At 38.0% G+C, this 21,368-nt stretch overlaps 1 protein-coding gene across 1 annotated transcript in view; it reads left to right on the top strand.

Moving 5' to 3' along the window:
* The window catches only part of FGD6 (FYVE, RhoGEF and PH domain containing 6), a 153,448-nt gene that overhangs the window by 1,649 nt on the left and 130,431 nt on the right, over positions 1-21,368 (top strand). The window contains exon 2 of the mRNA XM_012663990.1: positions 4,004-6,428. Within this exon, the coding sequence (XP_012519444.1) occupies positions 4,004-6,428 (2,425 nt within the window). The remainder of the gene's footprint in view (positions 1-4,003; positions 6,429-21,368) is intronic.

Below are 21,368 nucleotides of genomic sequence, written 5' to 3' on the forward strand. Positions count from 1 at the left end.
AGCATGGCTTGCTGAGAAGCATTAACTACTTTTTTGCTCACCCATCTGTTAAGATTTATTATAATTCTTTCTTGTGTCTAAATGAGGACTATGGAAGAGAACTGGATTTTATTTCCACCCCATTCTTATAAAACGATGTATACATAGTTCTTACAAGCTGATTATCGTGCCTTTTTGGAACAGTAGTCAAATTCATTAAAACTTTTAGAAAAGTTATCTGCAACTTGGGGAGGGGATGTTTGTTTCTGATATAATCTGTGATATTTGGGAGGGTTGGTTTAATTTAAGAAAATGAGAAGAATGTTGTAGAATATCTAAGTTGCACGTATCCTGAAGAAAAGCTTGCTTTGTTTTTCTGCATCTGTGACAGAATGGATCCTTAGTAGAGATTTTAGAGTATTCTAAGCAGTATATGAAAGAGGTGAGAGAATTATAGGTGAATATTTTATGTTTTTGAACATGTACAGGTCATTGTCTGATTAACGTCTGTGCTTTGCTTTTTGGCTGGTCCAATAGCCAAGAGAGTGTACACGTGAACCACAGCCATCTGTGTGTAACAGATGACGAGTATGTTTGTAATAGTTAGTAAAATAGTTACTAGTGCTTTACTTTCTTACCTTATATTTCCCTGGAGCCAAACAGCTGTGTAAATAAAAGATTTGCTGCTTTGCTCTAGGAAGCTTTGGGTCTGACTGTTGATACAGTATTAAGATCCAAAGGTGCTGGATTCATTGCCAAACATCATGCACTTACTTCAAGAGTTTGACATTGGAGCAGACTATAATAATGGCTTATTATATAATGGCTTATTATTTTTTGAGTTGTGTTTCTTTCAAAATAGAGCCATTAAAAATAATAATAATAATGAAAGATTTTGGATATTGCTATACCAGTGACTTAGTTGAATACTTGTTCCTATTAATAATTAAGGAATTATTTAATAATCCTATTCAAGTTGATTGCTGCTCACTTTTCAAAATATTATTCTACATTAAAATGGATATTGATTTTTTTTAAAAAAGAAATTTCCTGTTTCCCGAGACTTATTAAAGAGTATGTGTATGTGGCAGCTCTGATTATTCCCAGGCCCTGTTTTCAGTACTGGAAAACAGCAGTGAATGAGACAGTGCCTGCCCTCCTGGGGCTTGTCTTCTAGTGATGAAGACAAAGGTGCACTGAAGAAAAACACAGGTGAAAGAGGCTATAGCATATCAGGGTTCTCTTGAAGCAATTATCTCAGAAGTTATAATCTTAGATTCATATGGGCTTTAGAGATCTGTTCAACTTCCTCATTTACAAGTAAGGAAAGTGAGGCAGCCAGGTCTGCACAAGACACACAGTTAAGTTAGCCAGCTCCCCGAGTTACATTATTGGCTTCCTCCAATACACAGTTAACTAACAATGGCAAGCCGAAGTTCACAGTTATTTGTTGAATTCCCTGCGTATGTGTTGAAAGCTTTAGGTACACAATGCTGTGCCATATTTATTGAGAATCAACCCCAGCTCATATGTAGCTAATTGAATTCCTATGACACTAAGAGAGAACAGGAATTTATGTCTCTTGGAAGCAGACTCATATACAAAACACATTTAAAGAAAAGAGTAAAATTGGTACCAAGAAAAAAAAAAGACTTAACTAAAAAGCAAAAGTGAATTGGTTAAACAACTCTGAAGCTTCTGACAAGGCTCTAAGATCCAGAAAGTAAAAGATTAATTTGATAAGGTGAAGTTTTTTTTTTTAATTGTGGTAAAATACACATAATGTAAATTTAAGATCTTACCATTTTTAAGTGTACAGTTCAGAAGTGTTAAGTATATTCATGTTACACAGCCAATCTCCAGAACTATTTTCATCTTGTAAGACTGATTTTTTAAAAAATTATTTTGCAAATCCCAGAGGTAGGATGTTTTGAGAATGGTTAAAGAAATGAAATCAACATGACAGTCTGTCAGTTTTTATTTAGTTAGATGGGAGGTTGGGAAGAAGCTTAAGGCATTCATACTTTCTCTTAAGACTTGACTTAGTAGAAGAATAGTCCATCACAGCAAGCTTTTTCACTAGGCTTTGAAAGATTTTACCATTAGTTTCTACCTTAAAAAAAAAAAATTCAACCAAAACGAATAGTATGCTTATTGAACAGCTAATTGAAATTGTATAGCTTTAGGAATTTGAATTAAGTTATTTTGAAAAATAATTCATTATCTTCTTTATTTCTGATAACGTTATGCCTAGAAATTGAGTGAGAAGACATCTGTTATCATATAATCTTTGTTGTACACATAGTATTAGGGGTTTGGGAAATTCTTCCTTGGTTGGTAAAAGGAAGTAGAGCACCCTACTAGTTTTTTTTTTTTTTTACTCAGTTCCATGTAATATCTTCCCAAGTGTTGTGACTAATTTCCTTTGTTGAAAAGAAAATCATCATCAGATGAAATATCAAAGCCTCTGCGTATTCAAGTAATTAATTAAACAATATCCAGCAGTCCTTTCCTGCAGATATTTTGAAAAGATTTTTTCAATAAATTGAGGTTTTATTAAGTATTAGATTCTGTTGAAGGAACAAGCATAAGAAGTATAAGGTAAAACACTTTTTACCTCAAGTCTCTTTGGGGAAATATGGATGATAAGTGACAATGTAGGTAGAAGAACTTAAAGGAACTTTAAAGAAATACAGACATACAGGCTCTATATGTCTTTTCATTTTACAGGTCTTTTGTGTAAAGCTTTTTTTTCTTTTGAGATTCAGAGATTGAGTCTCACTCTGCTACATGGGCTGGGGGCTGGAGTGCCATGGCTCAATCATAGCTCATTGCAGCCTTGAACTCCTGGGCTCGAGCAATCCTCCTGCCTCAGTCTCCAGAGTAGCTAGGACTACAGGCGCATGCCACCGTGCCCTGCGAATTTTTTCAATTTTTTGTAGAGACGGGGACTATTGCCCAGGCTGGTCTCAAACTCCTGCCCTTAAGGAATCCTCCTGCCTTGATCCTCCTGCGTTGGCCTCCCAAAGTACTAAAATTACAGGCATGATCACCACACTCAGCCTTTTTGTGTAAAGCTTTTATTAGGTTCCTGTAGGCTAGAAGCAAGTCTATACAAATCAAGCATGGTATAATAGATGTTAATTAAATACATATATATTGTCAGGGAAGAATTGCACACTAGCAATTGTGGTCATTTTTTAAATGCACTAGAACAGTGGTTAATAATGAAAAATAAACAATCACCTGTGGAACTTAAAAGAAACACAGATGTCCAGGATCTATTCCCAGAGACTCTGATTGGTTAGATCTGAGATAGGGCCTAGACATGCGACTTTTTAAAAAATAAAGCTCCTTGATGGAAAATTCCCAACTGATAATGCCTGTACAGGGAAATATCAGCTTTATCATGACCCTGAAATAATACCAAAGAATTAGTTTTCAGTTTTTAAATTTAGAAAATTTCTGATTTCTGTATTCCTTTGGGGTTCTATCTATTGAATTGGACAGATCATTGATAAAAGGCATCTATGCAACTTTATTATATTATCATTGAGGTAGAACAATACAACTGCTTATTCATATTAGAAGCTTAAGAATATGACTGCTTATTCATATGAGAAGCTTAAAGAGTTGTAGCCTACATTTAACTTAGGCAAATTCAACTCTCAGCTCTCAGCAAATGAACTGAAGAACTACTGTATGGGTCCCAAGCAAAAGTCAGTTATTTCATTTATTGTCAACTAAAGATATGGTAACCTGTTCCAAAGTTGGTGGAAAAGCTATATTGGGTGTATTTTAACATATACAATATACACAAAGCTATGTGTACTGGAATTGAAAGACAATTTAAGAAATTTTCAAGAGTAATATTGATTCCATATAATGTAATATAATCTACCTAGTAGATTGCAAGTAAAATATAAGTTGATACTGTTAAAAGTAAAAATGTTATCAAATTTAATCATATATCATCTTGTGCTTTGGTTATTTTAACATCAAATTATTCTTTTTTACTTTCTAGAGATTAAAAAGCCACCAGTGGCCCCCAAGCCAAAGTTTGTTGTGGCAAATAATAAGCCAGCTCCTCCTCCTGTTGCACCTAAACCTGACATTGTGATTTCTAGTGTTCCGCAGTCAACAAAGAAAGCCAAACCGGCTATCGCTCCGAAACCAAAAGTTCTGAAGAGTTCTGTTCGAGACGTTGGGCAGTCACCATCAAGGAAAATTACTTCAAACCTGGAAGAGCATAAACAAGAATTACCTGAAAACACTGACAACTTTAATTGCAAAAATATAGGAGATCAGAATAGCGATTGTACTTTACCAACGTGTTCCTGTGGTTCTGAGTGTATCCATAAGCTTGGAAATAGAGAGAATTTGTATGTAAAGCAGCTTGTTTTAGAGCCCCTGGAAATGAATGAAAATTTAGTAAATAATAAAATTGATGAGTCTTTGACTATAAAAACTATGAGTAAATATGATTCTCATGGTGAAAAGGTCAAGAACCAGACTAAAGTAGTTTTAAAGGCAAGCATCCTAGAAGAGAAGCTCAAAGATGTCTTAACACACCGAACGTCACCTTTTATTTCCTCAAAGAAGCACAGGTCTGCAGACAACCCAGAAATGAATGGTGGCTGTAATTCAAACAGACAGTTCAGAATTCAATTTGCAGATTTGTCACCTTCCCTGTCCAGCTTTGAAAATGTTCGTGATCATCACAGTTGCCACTTACAGCTTCCTAGTGATGAATTTCAAAATTTTGAAATTTGTCAGGGTAGCAGTGAAAAAAGCAATAATTACTTTCATTCATCCAAACTAGAAGCTCTAGAAAATAGTAAAAGAGGTACTTTTATGTCTTCAGATGAAGTTAGTGGAAAATCAGAAGTCAAAGACCTTGGCCCCTTAGAAATTCACTTAGTACCATATACCCCCAAATTTCCAACTCCCAAGCCCAGAAAGACACGCACTGCTCGTCTGTTACGCCAAAAGTATATAGATAATCCTAGTGAAAGTACTGAAGACCCAGAAAATTCAAACAGTAGCTCTTCTTGTCTTATCGAAGATAGTTTGAAAAACAATGAAATCAGTGTTCTTCATCAAAATGTCTTGTGTAACCAAGAACAGGTGGACAAAATGAATCCAGGAAATAAAAGTGAATTAAATATGGATTCCAACAGTGACAGACAGGACTTAGTCAGTTCACACAAAGCCCTGGGTCATGAAACATCTTCCTTTGAAAAAATGACTCCCTCGTTAGATACAGACTCTAATTTGATTTCTGACAGCACTACAATTGATGGTTCTACTATGTCACTTGCTCCGGACAAAGGGACCAGTTTTATAAGATGCAGTACTCTATCTATGAGCCTGCCTAAGCAGCTCAAATTAACTTGCAATGAACATTTGCCTACTGCCTGTAACCTGGGGGTTTCTGCTCCTCAAATGCAAAAGGAATCTGTAATAAAAGAGGAAAGTTCCTCAAGAATTGTCCCTAAAAAACCTCAAAGACACAGCTTGCCTGCTGCAGGAGTGCTTAAAAAGGCCGCATCTGAGGAGCTTGTGGAGAAAAGTTCTTATCCCTCAAATGAAGAAAGAAATTCAGAGAAAGGTCTAGAAAGAAATCATCTTCAGCATTTGTGTGCCCAGAACCATGGTGTGTCATCCTTCTTTGATATGCCTAAACAGACTTCAGAAAAGCCAGTGTGGAAGTTACCTCATCCTATTTTACCCTTTTCAGGGAATCCAGAATCCTTGAAGTCTATCACCATATCCTCAAATAGTGAGCCTTCACCTGCCCTAACCAAGCCTAGAGCAAAATCATTATCTGCTGTGGATATGGAAAGGTGCACTAAACCTTGCAAGGACTCTACAAAGAAAAACTCTTTTAAAAAGTTGCTCAACATGAAACTGTCCATCTGTTTCATGAAGAGTGACTTTCAGAAATTTTGGTCCAGGAGTAGCCAACTTGGAGACACAACCGCAGGCAACCTCTCCCGTAGGGAACAGAAGGGGATTGAAGGTGATTGGCATGGCTTGTTGGTAGGAGAAGGGAAGAGAAGTAAACCTATCAAGGCATATTCTGCAGATAACTCCAGCCTGGAATCTCAAAAAAAGAGAAAGAAGTCTCGGGCCCAGGCCAGTGCGGCTAATGGTCTGAGAACTGAGTCTTTGGATGACCAAATGCTCTCTAGGGAGTTGTCACCTCCGGCACCTTGCAAGTCTGTTACAAGCCTCTGTGCCCCAGAGTATGAAAATATACGCCATTATGAGGAAATACCAGAGTATGAGAACTTGCCATTTATTATGGCCGGAGGGAAAACTCCGGAGTTGGAATGGCACAATTCCAGCAGCCTAGAGGACACTGATGCAAATGTGTATGAGGTAGAAGAGCCATATGAAGCTCCAGATGGCCAGCTGCCACTTGGACCCAGACATCAGCATTCCAGGTAACACCTAGGTACCAGACAGACACTTTTGCATGCATCGGTGCAATTAACCCTCAACAACCTGGTGAAATGAGAATGCAGGGGGAAAAATCACTTTGTGAGGGAATGGTTTACAAAGCTTATATTAACTTATTCCTAAGTGCAGCCTCTTTTTATCACATAGTAGGAGGGTATATTTGCAATGCAAGCTTGTAGTAGTTAACTTGTGTTAGTAACTGATTCAAAGAATTTGAACCAGTAACAGTGTAGGTCCCACAAGGAAGACCTGGAACAAAGAGGGCCTGGGGCCTCTAAGCAGCAACTCAGAAGTCATAGCAGGTTCCCTGGGGCATGAAATTGGCCCCATTCGATGAGGTTTATTTCCTAGGTGTAAAAAATCTGAAGTTTTGAAATCCATGTATTTAACTGTGCTGTCCTTGTCAGGTGCAACCTCTAAATTTGCAGAAGTCACCCCTCCTTGAGCATTGGTTATTTTACTTGTTGAAGGCTAATTGCTGACCTCAGACAGATATAGGAAAAGTGCAGGAAACACATAACTACTCTTCATTCTTCACCTTTGTATATGCACTTCCTACCTATGGAGTGCCTATTCCATCTCTCTTGTTAAAATCTTACCCCATCCTTGGTGGTCTAGCTCATCAGTCTTTGGCTTCATGAAGCTTTTATAGTTTACCTAGTAGGAAGTGTTTATTTCATATTCTGACCACCCAGTTATGCTGTGATATCCTTTAATCTAAGTCTGTCTTGTGGTATAATTATTTATTGGTGTGTCTGTTGTTCTGTGTTCAGTTTGAAGCTCTGTAAAGAGTTGTAGTCGTATCTTTTTATCCTGGCATGAGGCTAAGCAAGGGGCCTAGTAGACAATCAATAGTTGTTGTTTGGGTATGTGAGAGAATGAATGAAAAAGAGGCAAATGAAACCACCACTGCAGCTGCTTCCTTCTCTCTCCATAGCCACAAAGGTAGCCTTTGCATTGTATTTCAAGTGTTTATTTTATGTTTAACAAAAAAGCACACAGACCCTTTTTGAAGGCTTCAGATTATTCTTAGGCCACTAACTTCAGGCGTTTGAGCCTGGCAATAGTGGGGATTCAAAAAAGCATAATTGGGTGAATTGAATAAATAAAATTGTCAAACAAGTCAGTGTACCAAGTAAAGTTAATTGTTTTAAGTTCTTTTAACTGTCAGATAGTCCTAGCATTTTTCTTTATTTATAATCCTCTCTGCCCTTCCCCCTTATACCTATAAAAGGCTACTTTCCTCCCTTGCCTAATTTTTCTCATAACTGACTCCATTCTGTTTACATCTGTTATTCCCTGAACATCAATACCTAGACAAAAGCCCCTTCCTTGGCATAAATATTTCTATAGAGAACTGAAATTAAATATCCAACTTTTTTTTAATTGCATATTTTCATGCATTCTCTTCTCACCATGGAACAATTTTATTGGTACTGTCCTCTTTTTAACATGCCTTTTTTTTTTTTAATTCTACCCTCATGGTCCATTGTTTTCATGCAGCTTTAACATGCTTTTGTGTATTATTTGTGCATTTGCATAGTGAATTTGGTTGGCTTCTTCACAATATACTTACTACTATCCTTGGCTAAAATAAAATTTTTTTTCTTGAAATTGGAGGTTTGGCCATTGGGGTGAGTTTCCTGTTGGCTGTCAGGTAAATCCTGAGGGTTTACTACTATCTCTGACACTGTCTCTTCACTTCTAGAACTTGTTCTTTTTCTGGTATGCTTCTTATACAGTTAGGGTCCTGCGGCTCAGCTGGGGGAAAGCTGGTTAGGAGGCGTTCATGTACACAGCCAGCCAGTACAGCTGGATGGCATTCATAAGGCTAGTTCTTTCTGGCGGCCACAGGAAACCAAGGGCAGCTTTGGACAGGTTGCAGGCTGTGAAGGGTGAATGAGCTCTGCTTTTGAATTTCACTTTCCATGGAGATTTTTGTTTAGGCCTGGAGCAGGGCTCTCTGAACAGGCTTGAGACTCCTGAAATGTGCCAGCTGAATCAAAAGCCCTCAGTCACAGGGTCAGACTCACAGTATTGCCTGGGAGGTTGTTCCTTTTGGGAACATTGAGAGAAAGCCAAATCCAAGCCTTCATGAGGACACCTGGACACGGTGGAGTAAGATGAATGAGCAGTTGGACATACATTTCAAGTGAGCTGAGAGGATCCAAGTGGAAATCCTATTTGGTAGTCTTGGCTGTTGAAAATATACCTGTGCCTTGGAATAATTAAGTCAAAATCCAGTACCCTGCCTGAGGTTCTAAAATGATAAGAAAAGATGCAAATGAAACCAGCTTAAGATTTTTCTTGGGGAGTCATCAGAAGAGTATCTTTAAGGCATTGGTCCCCAACCTTTTTGGCACCAGGGACTGGTTTCATGGAAGACAATTTTTCAGCGGGGGTAGGGTGGGGTGCTGGACCCGTGGGTTGGGGAGTGGGTTGGGGACCGCAGATTTAAGGGATTCTCAGCCCTCAGGGAAGAAAGTGTGGGTCAGAGTTCTGGTTCACAGAGAGTCTTTAGTTTTACAGAGTCCACAAATAAAACCAACCAATTCTGGATTAGTAAACAGTCTTTTGGCGAGCCTGGGGGTGGCTCATATGACCACCTTTTTTAGAATATAGATGTTTTATAAATCCAACAGCTTAACATTTATAAATTTATACCAACATGTTTATAATTTATCAGGACACAATTGTAAGCAGTCCCCAATTCCTAATAGGGTTGTGTTCTAAAAGCTTGTGATAATTTGGATTTCAGTGTATTTCCCAAAGAAACAGTTTTGGAATAGTTGTAAAGGTCCCATTTTAGCTCCCAAATTACATTAACCATTGCTGTCTGGGCCTCCCTTCCCCGCCCCCCACCGCAGGTGATTCTCTAGGCTTCCTGGTTGGGGTTTAGCACCTGGGACCTCAGAGGAGCAAATCCACAGAGTCAGGCTGTAGGGTTTGTGGAAAGGGTGAGGTAACTAAGGAAGAATGAGGAAATAGGGGCTGGGCAGGCTGCAAAGAAGACTGTCAGGCCTTGGGAGTGATAAGGGGAAGGGCTGGTGGGGTGGGGTGGTTGGGAATTAGTAGGCAGTGAATTTCTCTGCCTCCTCTTGTCATTATTCCTGTTCCTTCTCTCTTTCCCTCCCCATATTCCTTTGCTAACTGCCTGATTCTGCTAATTGAGTTTCTGACCCCAGGCAAGAGTGGGTAGAAGAAACAGGAGGAGGGGAGCAGGGTAGGAGTGTAAGGAGTGGCTCTGGGAAACCCCAGAGTGGGAAAGAATGAACAGCTAAATCTGAAGATGAAGGATGGTGGAAGGGAAGTTCCCTTGGCTGCAGAAAGAGTAGCTTTAAGTGTTGCCAGATTGCTCATTTGGTTACTGCTGTGAATTCTCAAAGGCAGTTTTTGTTGATATTAATATTGTGAGCAACTCTGGAGTATTCCGGTGTGTTTGGGGTACAGTTGTGACACCTCTTCCCTGAAATGTTTCAGACATAACAGACCTAAAACAACTAGCAGGCAATGGGCCTTTCTGTCTCATTGGTATGCAGGTGATGAGTGCCCCCATTTACTATTATTTTTATTTAAGAAGTTTGATGTTCATAGAGAAGTTACTAAAATTTGGTATTTACTAAATTTGGTAGTTACTAAAATTTTGATATTAGAGAGTTATAGACAAATCAGCAAAATATTAATAATCGTCTCCAAAGGTTGGAATTTTCCCCTTGAAATTGAGGCAGATTTCTTGATCCTATAAAGAAAACTCTCCCTGGAAACATTCCAGGTTTTTTCCTGTGTTGTTTTAGTTTCTTCTTATTACAGGCACTTCAAAGAAAAGGTATGATAATTGGGTTTTCCGAGGTAACCCAACAAACCCAGCAAACCCTCAGTTTCTTTATTCCACAGATATCGACCATGTGTCAAGCACCATACATTCAAAGGTGAAAAGGGGTGCCTACTCCCAGGGAACTTTTGCCCAGTGAGGTGACAATTATATTACAACTTGGTTTTACTAATCCAAGCTTTGTTGGAGTTGGCTTTGTCTGAGTTGTATCCTGCATAGGGAGGGCATTAAAGACAACCTCACAGAGGTGGTATCGCTTGGACCAAGGCTTTTAAAATGGACATGATTAGATTTGGCATTTAGGAGGTTTTTTTAATGTTGGTAAGGGCAACTTTAGTGGTGCTCTGGGGGAAAAAGCCAGATTGCAGACGGAGGACTGAGAAGAGAGGAAGTGGATGGAATCAGAAATGTGAATTGCTGTCCCTTGAAACTTTGCCCAGAAGTGCCTGTCACTTGACAGGTTTGGATTTATCTTTTGGTCTTCTTCAAGAACCAGAATTCAAAATAAAATAAACTTCAAAATTATTTCTTTTTAATTAAATCCGTATACCCTCATCTCTGATGAAGGAAAGGAATAAGTTTTTTGTTTGTTCATTTGTTTCTTCTCATTTTAAACATGAGACTGGGCTTAAAGAGCTGCCGAATGGCATTCTGGCATTACAAGTCGTGTCAAATCCTGTTATGGCATTTGCATTATAAATCATCAGCCCTAGTCTAGAAGACATCTCTCTTTGGTTGCATTTACAATCTGGTGGTATCGTTGGATTTTAATATAATGATTAGAGTTTACATTAACAGCCCTAATGAGCATTTCCACGTTGTCATGTCATAGATAAGATTGTGCAGTTAGTGGGGGTTGGGACTTACACATCTCAACAGCAGCCCTTTCCTGTAGGTTATTTTCAGCATCAGCTCAGGAAATATCAAAAATTTGTATGCCTCTTTAATTTTGTGTTTCTTGTGTTGGAATCATAGCCACACAGTTTTGGCAAATCTGTTTGTTTACATACTTAGCCTACTTTTGAAACTGCAGCTAGAAGTGTTGGGTGTTATTTCTTGGCAATAATGCTTTTCTTTTTTTCCTTTTAATAAGGAATTAGGAATAAGTATCAGGAATCATATTGAATAAATATTAGGAATTAGTTAAATTGCAGTATTTTGTCCAGCCGTATTGCTTGCAGGTCCCATTTCCTGCCAAAGCAGATAGATGATGTTTTATCATATATATGCTTTTGTATGGTAGAATGTCACTTTATATTTTTAGAGGCATATTTTTAGTCGGCAATGGAAGATGAAAAAATGTATATATATACAGAGAGAGACTGTATATGTATATGGAAAACAAGATGTATGTGTGTCTGTGTGTGTGTGTGTATACCTTGTCCTGCTTGTAAAAATACATTGTTTTGAGATAGATGAAATTTTGTACACTTTGGGGGAATAAAAGGTTGCATTATTATTTTTAGAGCTAACTGACTGGTTTTCCATGCTGGGTTTTTATCAAGTTCTTGGATAATAAAAATCTAAAAATCTTATAATTTAGCCAAGGATATAATGATTTTGATTTCAAAAAAGTGGAATTAATTATATCAGTGGCAGAGAAATTGCTTTGTAAAATGAGCTTCTGATCTATGTCATGTAAATCTTTTGGGAAGGGCAGATGTGAAGAAGGGTGACGAGGAGGGTCCTCTTTCCTAAGCATTTGTAGCTCTTGTAGGGACATGATATGTAGAGGTAATCAGACAATCCTGCAATCTTTGGATGGATTAAACCTAGGAGTAGGGTGTTTGGGACTCAGAATGCATTTTTGCAGCAGTAATAATTGTTAGTGGGTGTTACTTTCTCAGCCAGCCTGCAAGAGCATATCGCAAACTAAAATAAAATCTTAAGCTCTCCAGCTGACTGAATGGACCCTCTCTGGCTAAGGGGACTCTAGAAATACCCTAAAAGCTGAGTTGCTGGCCATGAGAAGGCAGGTCAGACATGCCTCATCATGCTCCCCTCCCTTCTTGGAGCTATCCTTTGTAACTCATTAACAGGCCTAAGGCTAGGCAACACAAAGTTCACACCTGCAAGTCATCCATTTATTTAACAGATCACTTGAGTCTGGGTGTGTATTATGTATGTTCAGTATATGTCCAGTGGCTTGTCTCCGATTAACATAGTTCCTTATTTTAAAACATTCCAAGCCTTTAGACAAAGCTTCATTTCTTTAACCAATCACAATTCAAAGAATCTTTAAACCCACGTATAACCTATAATCCCGTGCTTTGAAATGTCCTGTCTTTTCAGGCCAAATCAATGTATGCCTTCCATGTATTGATTTATGACTTTACATGTTAATTCCTGTCTCCCTGAAATGTATAAAACCAAACTGTAACCCAACCACGGTCAGACCACTCGAGGCTTCTTGGGCATGGCTCTCTGGGCCATGATCACACATACTCAGCTTAGAAGAAACCCTTTTTTTTTTTGTCTGAAAAATAATCTTTATTTTTCCTTTTTTTTCCCCCCCACAACTATCACCTCTTTAAATTATAATATTTTGCAGAGTTTTGGTTCTTTTTCATTGATAATATTTAGCTTCTAATATATGAAAAATGTGATGGAAAGTAATAGGAAATGAGACTTTGGCAATAAAAAAACAGCAATAAAATTAAATAATTTTTGTGACAGCACTGGTGCATTCAAGGAGAGGAAGATTAGTATGTTGAAGTGGGAAATATTAAGAGGGAAGTGAACAAGATGAAGAGGTAGGGAAGACGAACTTTGGCTCAAGGATCCTCCAGGTGGTTCTGGGGAATTCTGAATCTGGGCTTGAGTTTATATGGAAGGGGATGAGCATGTTCATATTTCACATATTCAGAAGTAATGCTTGTATATTACTTTTATAAGCTTTCTGAGTTCTTGAATTTTTTTAAATTCATCATCTTTTCCTGGAATTGTATAGATAAATTTGGTCGTTAGGGAAAGCTCTTTTGGATTAAAAAAAAAAAAATTAGACATGTTTGTATCAGCCTATGTATTTTAATACTTTCTCAAAACTATATTAGATACAAAGAGCAATTCGTGTTATAGCACATTTGAATGTGGCAAGCTATAAATAGGAAGTACTGAGACTTTTTTAATGCTAACTCTTTAAATTCAAGAATGGAACTGCCTTGTTTCTTGTTTCTTTCTGGGTGGCATGGAAAAACTACTTTGGTGGTTTAGTCTGCTTCTGGTAATTGTTTGTGTGTGTGCATCTCTGGAGGAAAAAAGTACTGTATTTGTAAGTTGTTTTGACATCAGGCAGAGATAATCTAATACTGGAGCTATAAAAATAGAGGTGGCCAAATAGACTACTATCAGTGGAGTTCTAGGAAGAACAGCTATCTTTTGCAGTTTCCTTTCCCAGGTTTCTCAGCCCTTCCTGTTAGCCTTTATTATAGATCCCTTTTTGCTTCATATAAGCATGAATTGGAGTAAGGTTGTATTTGGTGTTAGGATACCCATTTATACACAAAGAAATTGAGTCATGGTGGTGAAGTGATTTCATCAAAAGTGAACAATGATGGAAATGCAGCTGGATTAGTGGTTCTGAACCCTAATCTTCAAGGGTCTGTTTAGCAGACTCTCCCATTTATCAAAGTATTTTGGTTTCTGATGCAGGAAAGGTGAAATAATAAACACTGAACAAAGAAAATCAGTTTCCCCTGAAATGTTTGGATAAAAATAAAAAGGAAAACAAACACATTTAGTCTTTTTATGTTTGAAATAATGCAATTGCTTGTTCTTTTGGCTCCTGTGGATTTAGTTGAAAACCTCATCTTTTATTTACATCATTTATTTTTTTGAAGTCAGTTTCTTAGTTACATTTATAACAGTTGACATACTTAGGGATACGTTATTATCATATGAAACATTAGAAATTAAGGAGTAGATCTGGTTTTTAATAAAATTTAGAATAGCTTGTTTTGTTTTTTAAATCTGAAAGACAGTTCTGATTTTGAATTGCTTGGCAACTGTAATTTCAAGTGCAGGAAAGTACATATGATGTATAAAGAAGAAATAGTTTGTAGCTCCCCCCCACACACACATACACAGCCTTCTGTTGGTCTTTAGATGTATCCACAGTCTGTAGTAAAGAGAAATTTCAATTTAAATGAATAGCTTTTTTCATTATTTAATTTTTCTTTCCATAGCTCCACTAGAAATATGCAGATAAAGCATAAAGCAGAAACCAAAATACTTTGATAAATGGGAAAGTCTGCTAAACAGACACTTGAAGATTAGGGTTCAGAACCACTAATCCAGCTGCATTTCCATCATTGTTCACTTTTGATGAAATCACTTTACCACCATGACTCAATTTCTTTGTGTCGAAAAGGGTATCTCGTAACACCAAATACAACCTTACTCCATCCAATTCATGCTTATATGAAACAAAAAGGGATCTATAATAAAGGCAGAGAGGAAGGCTGAGAAACAGTCCATCTCTGTCACCCTTGTTATCAGGGAGGAAGGGAGGGATAGGTAATCAGATCATTTACAAATCCAGTTTTGATTTATTTGGTAGCAAAAGTTTGTGAAATCTTAGTCCTTTAGAAGTTCTGGGGTAAGGAAAATTAAATAGGGGTCTTTTTTGACATCAGATAATTTGAAAAATTCGGAAACTAAAGTATGTCTTTTAATGGTTTTAGGTTAAATACAGCCATAGAGGCATTAAATTTTAGAACTAAAGGAATCATTGTAAATCATTTAATCCAGGCTCTTCACTCACTGATGAAACCAAAGCCCAGCAAGACTTGTTGACTTTCCCCACACCACAGAGATGGGAAATTGCAAAACCAGGGCTCCAACCTGGAGCTTCAAAAGACCACACTGCGCCTTCTAAGGCTGGTGTGGAAGCATTGTGGAGAAAGTCAGCAAGATTTGGAAGACTCAAGTAATCTTAGTTGTTGTGCAGAGCTTCAGATTTGCTTGCCCCATTGCCCTTTTTTCTCCCGTTATAACAGCTATTATTACAACCCCTATCAGGAAAGAGGGCTCACACAGCTGCATGTGAACACAGAATTATATGGCTCCTATTTTTAAGAGGTGATTTCAGCTAATTTAATATTTAAACTAGACAGAAACTTTCAGCAAACAAATATCTGGGGTTTTTTGTTTGTTTTTTTTTAAATTTATTTATCTTTATTTTTACACAACTTATCCTTCACCTTAGAAGCAAATATCTGATGTTATTAATATATGTTAACAAAACCTTCTTCCCCCCAAACTGACTCCCCATCAATCTAATTTTTTCTACTCACCAAAAGTCTATAAACTAGACAATATTGAGGATTAGAAATGCTGTTCACATCAAATAACATGGATTTTATGCTTAATTAGTAATGGCTACTATTTACTCAATATTTCTGATAATGCTGGCATTATGCCAGGAGCTGTTGAATGTATTATTTAATCCCTACTATCCTATAAGACAGATATTGTCGTTTTCTTTTACAAATGAAAAAACTAAGACCTAATAAAGCTAAGTAACTTGCCAAGGGCACACAGTTAACATGTAGATAAACTGAGGATGGAACCAAGTTTTCTGATCCTGAGACATACTGCTTTTACATCAGATCATATTTATTTTGTTCTGTGCTGAGAGCCATGGTTTTGCTATTATTTTTTATGTTTTAATATTGGTAGAAGTCTGTGAGTCTTCTACTCAGGGGACCACAGTAAAATATTCCTGTCCCCAATTCGTTCACTGTCTAGAGGGGAAAACACAGAGACACCTGCAGTGATATGTATAGACATTAATGACCATTTTCAGAGGCCCCAGATTTTTCATGCAAGAAGAGCTCATTGATTGGAAAGCTTTTATGGTTAGGTAATAGGTGTTTCAAAGGTTGGAAACTGAATGAATTATGTCATATTTGCATTTGGTCCAGTTAGTGGTGGCTGCTATTCAAAGCAAGTTAAATATGGTTCCTGTCATTTACTAGTTGCATGTGGACATTAATGACACGGAAAGGATTATGCATGTCTCATATTTCCCCACTGATTTACATGAGAGCTGCTTTTTTAAAAAATCTGTTCTACCTGTTCCTCTTTTCCTTCTCTCTGACAAGTATAATACATTCTGTCCTCTAAAGCACTTTAGTTTAATAGTTAATCATCACTATTTATGGATCCCCAAAGTAAATAATTTTGTAAGGCTAAAATACCTTTTATAAAAAGATGATACCCTTATTATCTTAATGAAATAATAGAATTAATTGAATGTTAGAGTTTTTATCCCCAAAGATGCAGGTGATACAGTTTCTGTAATTAGTTGAAGATTTCTTAGAGGCGATAGGCTTTCTGGAGCCTTTTGAAGTATGAGAGTGTAAGATCTGGATACTGGATGAGGGAGCATGTTCAGTTTCGCTGTAAGGTTGAAAGAAGTTCTTAGGCAAAGCGCTGTGCTAGTATTTGCTGGAGCTGCTAACACAGGCACCGACTCTGTCCCCCAAGGGGCTTGCTGAGTCTACTTCTGAGGTAAAACTGATTGAGATGCCTCTTTGTGACCCTTAAATTTGGCACCTGTAATTCATCCTGCCTAGGCTCAACTGAACTTGATTTGTCACATTTTAAGCAAATAAATGCGGTAAATCCTACTGTAGAAAGCATGTTTAAATTCCATCTGTGCACAACCCACTGGGCATTTAAACACTGTATCTCCATGAAATAATTACTGTGCTAATTATAACAGACTTCACTAAAGCAAGCCTCATAAGAAACTCTGCTTGACTGTTAAAGGTAGAAATGAATATGTGAAAGTATGCAAACTGTATTTCATTTAAAATATCCTGTAAAACCAGACGTGTAAGGGTGCACACCTGTAGTCCCAGCTACTCGGGAGGCTGAGGTGGGAGGATCACTTGAGGTTAGGAGTTCAAGGCCAGCCTGAGCAACATAGCATGTCTCCATCTCTAAAAAAAAAAATCCTGTAATTCAGACTTTTAATGAATTTGTAATTTTTTCCTCTCAATTTAATTCAAATTAAAATCTACCCAGAAATAGCTGCACAGTTGGCCTGGTTGTCAGGGTGTTTCATTATCGAAGGGCATACAAGTATAGGCTTACAGTATTTAGTCTACAGGTATAGATATATGTATGTCTCACTGTCTTACCTGAGTTGTTTCCTGCCTCTGCTCTTCCCCTGTGTCTTATGCTAAAACAGGGGATGGACAAGGATAGTGCTCTGAAGGCTTTGTTATAGGACCTTGATGAAACCCTGTGGCCTCAATCTGCCAGTATTCCTTGGCTCTGATGCCCAGAAACTCCTGCCTAATGACAGTTGATTTCAGAGGTCTCTGATTCTCATGTAAACACAGTGACATTTCAACTGCCCGAGGGGACATTTTCAAGTGATTTTATTCCCTACTAGCTAATGAGACACTTCAGAGAGGGAGTTGGATTTTTAGATTTTATTTCATAGAATTTACATAGTAAATATATAGAATTTATAGTAGAATATAGATTTTACTTTTATAGAAGTTAATAAACTTCACTTCTCCTCAGGTAAATCTGGAACCAAGTAATTACCTCCTATTATGTTCTCATCTCAGGCTGCTCTCAACATTTGGAAATGGAGGGGAAAAACAGTCTAGACATCCAGTAAATTAAGGGCAGTTCCTACTCACAGAGATTTTACAATCAGATTTATCACTGTTTTTAATTGAATTTTATTGATGTAACTGTAGATTCACATGTAGTGAATAAATAGTACCGAGAGAAACTGGATATACTTTAGCTAGTTTCCCTAAATGGTAACATTTTGTAAAACTGTAGTAAAATGTCACAGCCAGTATGTTAACATTGCTACAATCCACTGATGTTTAGATTTCCCTGGCTTTGCTTCTACTCACGTGTGTTTTAGTTCCATATAATTTTATCCCACGTGTAGGTTTGTGCAGTATCTGTCATCCCAGTTGATCACACAAGGATCCCTCTTCTTGCCCTTTTTTTTTTTTTTTTTTTTTGAGACAGAGTCTCCCTTTGTCACCTGGGCTAGAGTGCCGTGGCGTCAGCCTAGCTCACAGCAACCTCAAACTCCTGGGCTCAAGCGATCCTTCTGCCTCAGCCTCCCGAGTAGCTGGGACTACAGGCATGTGCCACCATGCCCAGCTAATTTTTTCTATGTATTTTTAGTTGTCCGATTAATTTCTTTGTATTTTTAGTAGAGACGGGGTCTCGCTCTTGCTCAGGCTGGTTTCGAATTCCTGAGCTCAAACAATCCACCCGCCTCGGCCTCCCAGAGAGCTAGGATTACAGGCGTGAGCCACCGCGCCCGGCCTTCTTGCCCTTTTATGATCACACCCACCTCTCTCCCACCTCACCCCCCAATCTCTGGCTACCACTAACCCGTTTCACATTTTTTTGTCATTTCAAAAATGTTATAAAAAATGGGATGATACAGGATGTAACCTTTGGGATTGGCATTTTTTATTCAGCATAATTCCCTGTAGATCCATCCAAGTCTTGTGTGCGAGCAGTTCTTTCCTTTGTATTGCTGAGTAGTATTCAGTTACAGAACATCTGGGCTGTTTCCACTGTGTGGTTCTTGCACATCAAGCTGTAATGGACATTCATGTTCAGGTTTTTGTGTGAACATACATTTTCATTTTTCTGGAATAAACACCCAAAAGTACATTTGTGGGTTGTGTGGTAATTGCATGTTTAGTTTTGAAAGAAACTGCCAAACTGTTTTCCAGAGTAGCTGTAGCATTTTGCTTTCCTACCAGCAGTGTGTGAGTGATGTAATGTCTCCACATCCTTGCCAGCACGTGGTGGTTGTCACTATTTATTTTAGCGATGTTAACAGGTGTGTAGTGCTGTCCCGTTGTGGCAGTGTGCCTTTCCTATCTCATAATCTTATCACCCACCTACAAGAAATTGACCACATTCCTAAACGCCCCATTCTCTTTCATAGCTTTGTTCCACTGCCCAAAACTCCCATTCCCTAGACAGATTATTTTTTCATCTTTCTAGACCTAACTCAAATGTTACCTTTTGTGGAAATCTCTCCTTCCAACACAGGAAAGGTAACAAGGAACACCTGCTTCATCTGCCCTGTTGCTTTCTACCCACTCATCCAGGTCCGTTTTTCTTTTTTTTTTCTTTTTTTGAGGCAGAGTCTCACTCTGTTGCCCAGGCTATAGTGCTGTGACGTCAGCCTAACTCACAGCAACCTCCAACTCCTGGGCTCAAGCAATCCTCCTGCCTCAGCCTCCTGAGTAGCTGGGATTACAGGCATGTGCCATCATGCCTGGCTAATTTTTGCTATATATGTTTTTAGTTGTGTGGCTAATTTCTTTCTGTTTTTAGTAGAGTTGGGGTCTCACTCTCTTGCTCAGGCTGGTCTTGAACTCCTGACCTCAAGCCATCTTCCAGCCTCAGCCTCCCAGAGTGCTAGGATTATAGGTGTGAGCCATTGCACCTGGCCCAGGCCAGTTTTTCTAACACTTCCTGTTCTCGTCAGTATATTAGCTATTTATTTGTTTGATTATATGTCTCTCCTAGTAGAATACAACCTGCATGAATGGGACATACTAAATTTTGTTACATTGCTTTATCCTCAGTGCCTAGAACAGTGCCTGCCACATAGTAGGTGCTTAGTAAATATTTATTGAAAGAATAAATGAGTAAGTGAATTTTTGTATAGTTGTGTCCCCACTCCCTTCCATAGCATATTGTCGAGCATATCCTATTTTTAGTGTAATAAAAAATAATAGCTAACATTTACTGAATTGATTTTACATTTCAAGCAGTGCAATGGGCCCCTTTCCTTGGTCTTCCTCTGTTGCATTACACTAACTCATCATTCTATCAAAACACTTTAATGAATTCCCTCTGCTTCTGCCCCCCAAAACATGTACTGTCTACCCTTCATACCCATTGGTTCTACGTCTGTGGATTCAACCAACTCTGTATCAAAAATATTTGGGGGAAAAAATGGATTATTGCATCTATACTGGACATGTATAAATTTTTTATTCTTGTCATTATCCCTAAACAGTATCATTTAACAACTATTTACATAGCATTTACGTTGTATTAGGTGTTACAAGTAATCTAGACATGATTTAAAGTGTACAGGAGGATGTACATAGGTTTCATGCAAATACTACACCATTTTATATAAGGGACCTTGAGTATCCCTGGATTTTGGTGTCCTTGGAGCTGGGAGGGCCCTGGAACCAATCCCCTACAGGGATGACTATATGAGAATAAACATTGTGAGAGATTACAAGCACCTTTGTATCCTTGGCTCCAGCAGATACCTGGCACAAATTAGGTGGTCACATCTGAGCAAATAGTGGTCAGTTTAAATATTGCTTTTACTTGTATGAAGTCAGAATCCAGCTGCATTTTGAGTAAACCAGTGTCCCACTGACTATCCTTGCAGAATGGTCACAGGAAACATCTGTTAATTTTGGAAAGAAGTTACACCAGTTTGGAGAATTACTGCTATTTGCTAAAACAAAGCTCCCTTGGAGAAGAGAAGTTGAGTTAAAAGGCCTCACGTGCATCTGTCTTTATTAGATACATAGTGAGCATCTATCCATATTATGGAATGGTTAAGCAAGAAACATTCCATTTCTCTAACTCCACCAGTCCTGTTACCAAACCTGCTGAAAGAAGGCGTGGAGTCTAAATTCCTACCCCAATCAAAAGCAGCTCTTAATAGTTTCTTAAGTAGTACAGATCTTAACATATCTTCATGTGCTGTTCAGAAAATGCAAAGACAATTGTCTCACTAAAAACATCTGTTTTGGTGAAACTTTTTAAATGAGAAAATTGTCCCTGTGTCCTACATGTAGTTAAGACTGAAAGTGAAAAAATCTGGGTGGTCTGTAAGTAGCTTTGGAGTTACCAAAAATTTACTAAAATGTCCTGGTGAAGGGCCTGGTGACATTTTTATATATATGAGGAAACATAATATCAGAATGATTTAGCTATCTAAAACACGTTTTCTCTTATAGGGCGACTTATCCATATAATTATTTCAGAGTTTCCACATGTATCTTTCTGCCAAAATATATTATTTTAGACTCTTTGCTCTCTTGTCTCC

Source organism: Propithecus coquereli, unplaced genomic scaffold (assembly GCF_000956105.1).
Source record: "Propithecus coquereli isolate 6110/MARCELLA unplaced genomic scaffold, Pcoq_1.0 Scaffold85, whole genome shotgun sequence".
Lineage (NCBI taxonomy): Eukaryota > Metazoa > Chordata > Mammalia > Primates > Indriidae > Propithecus > Propithecus coquereli.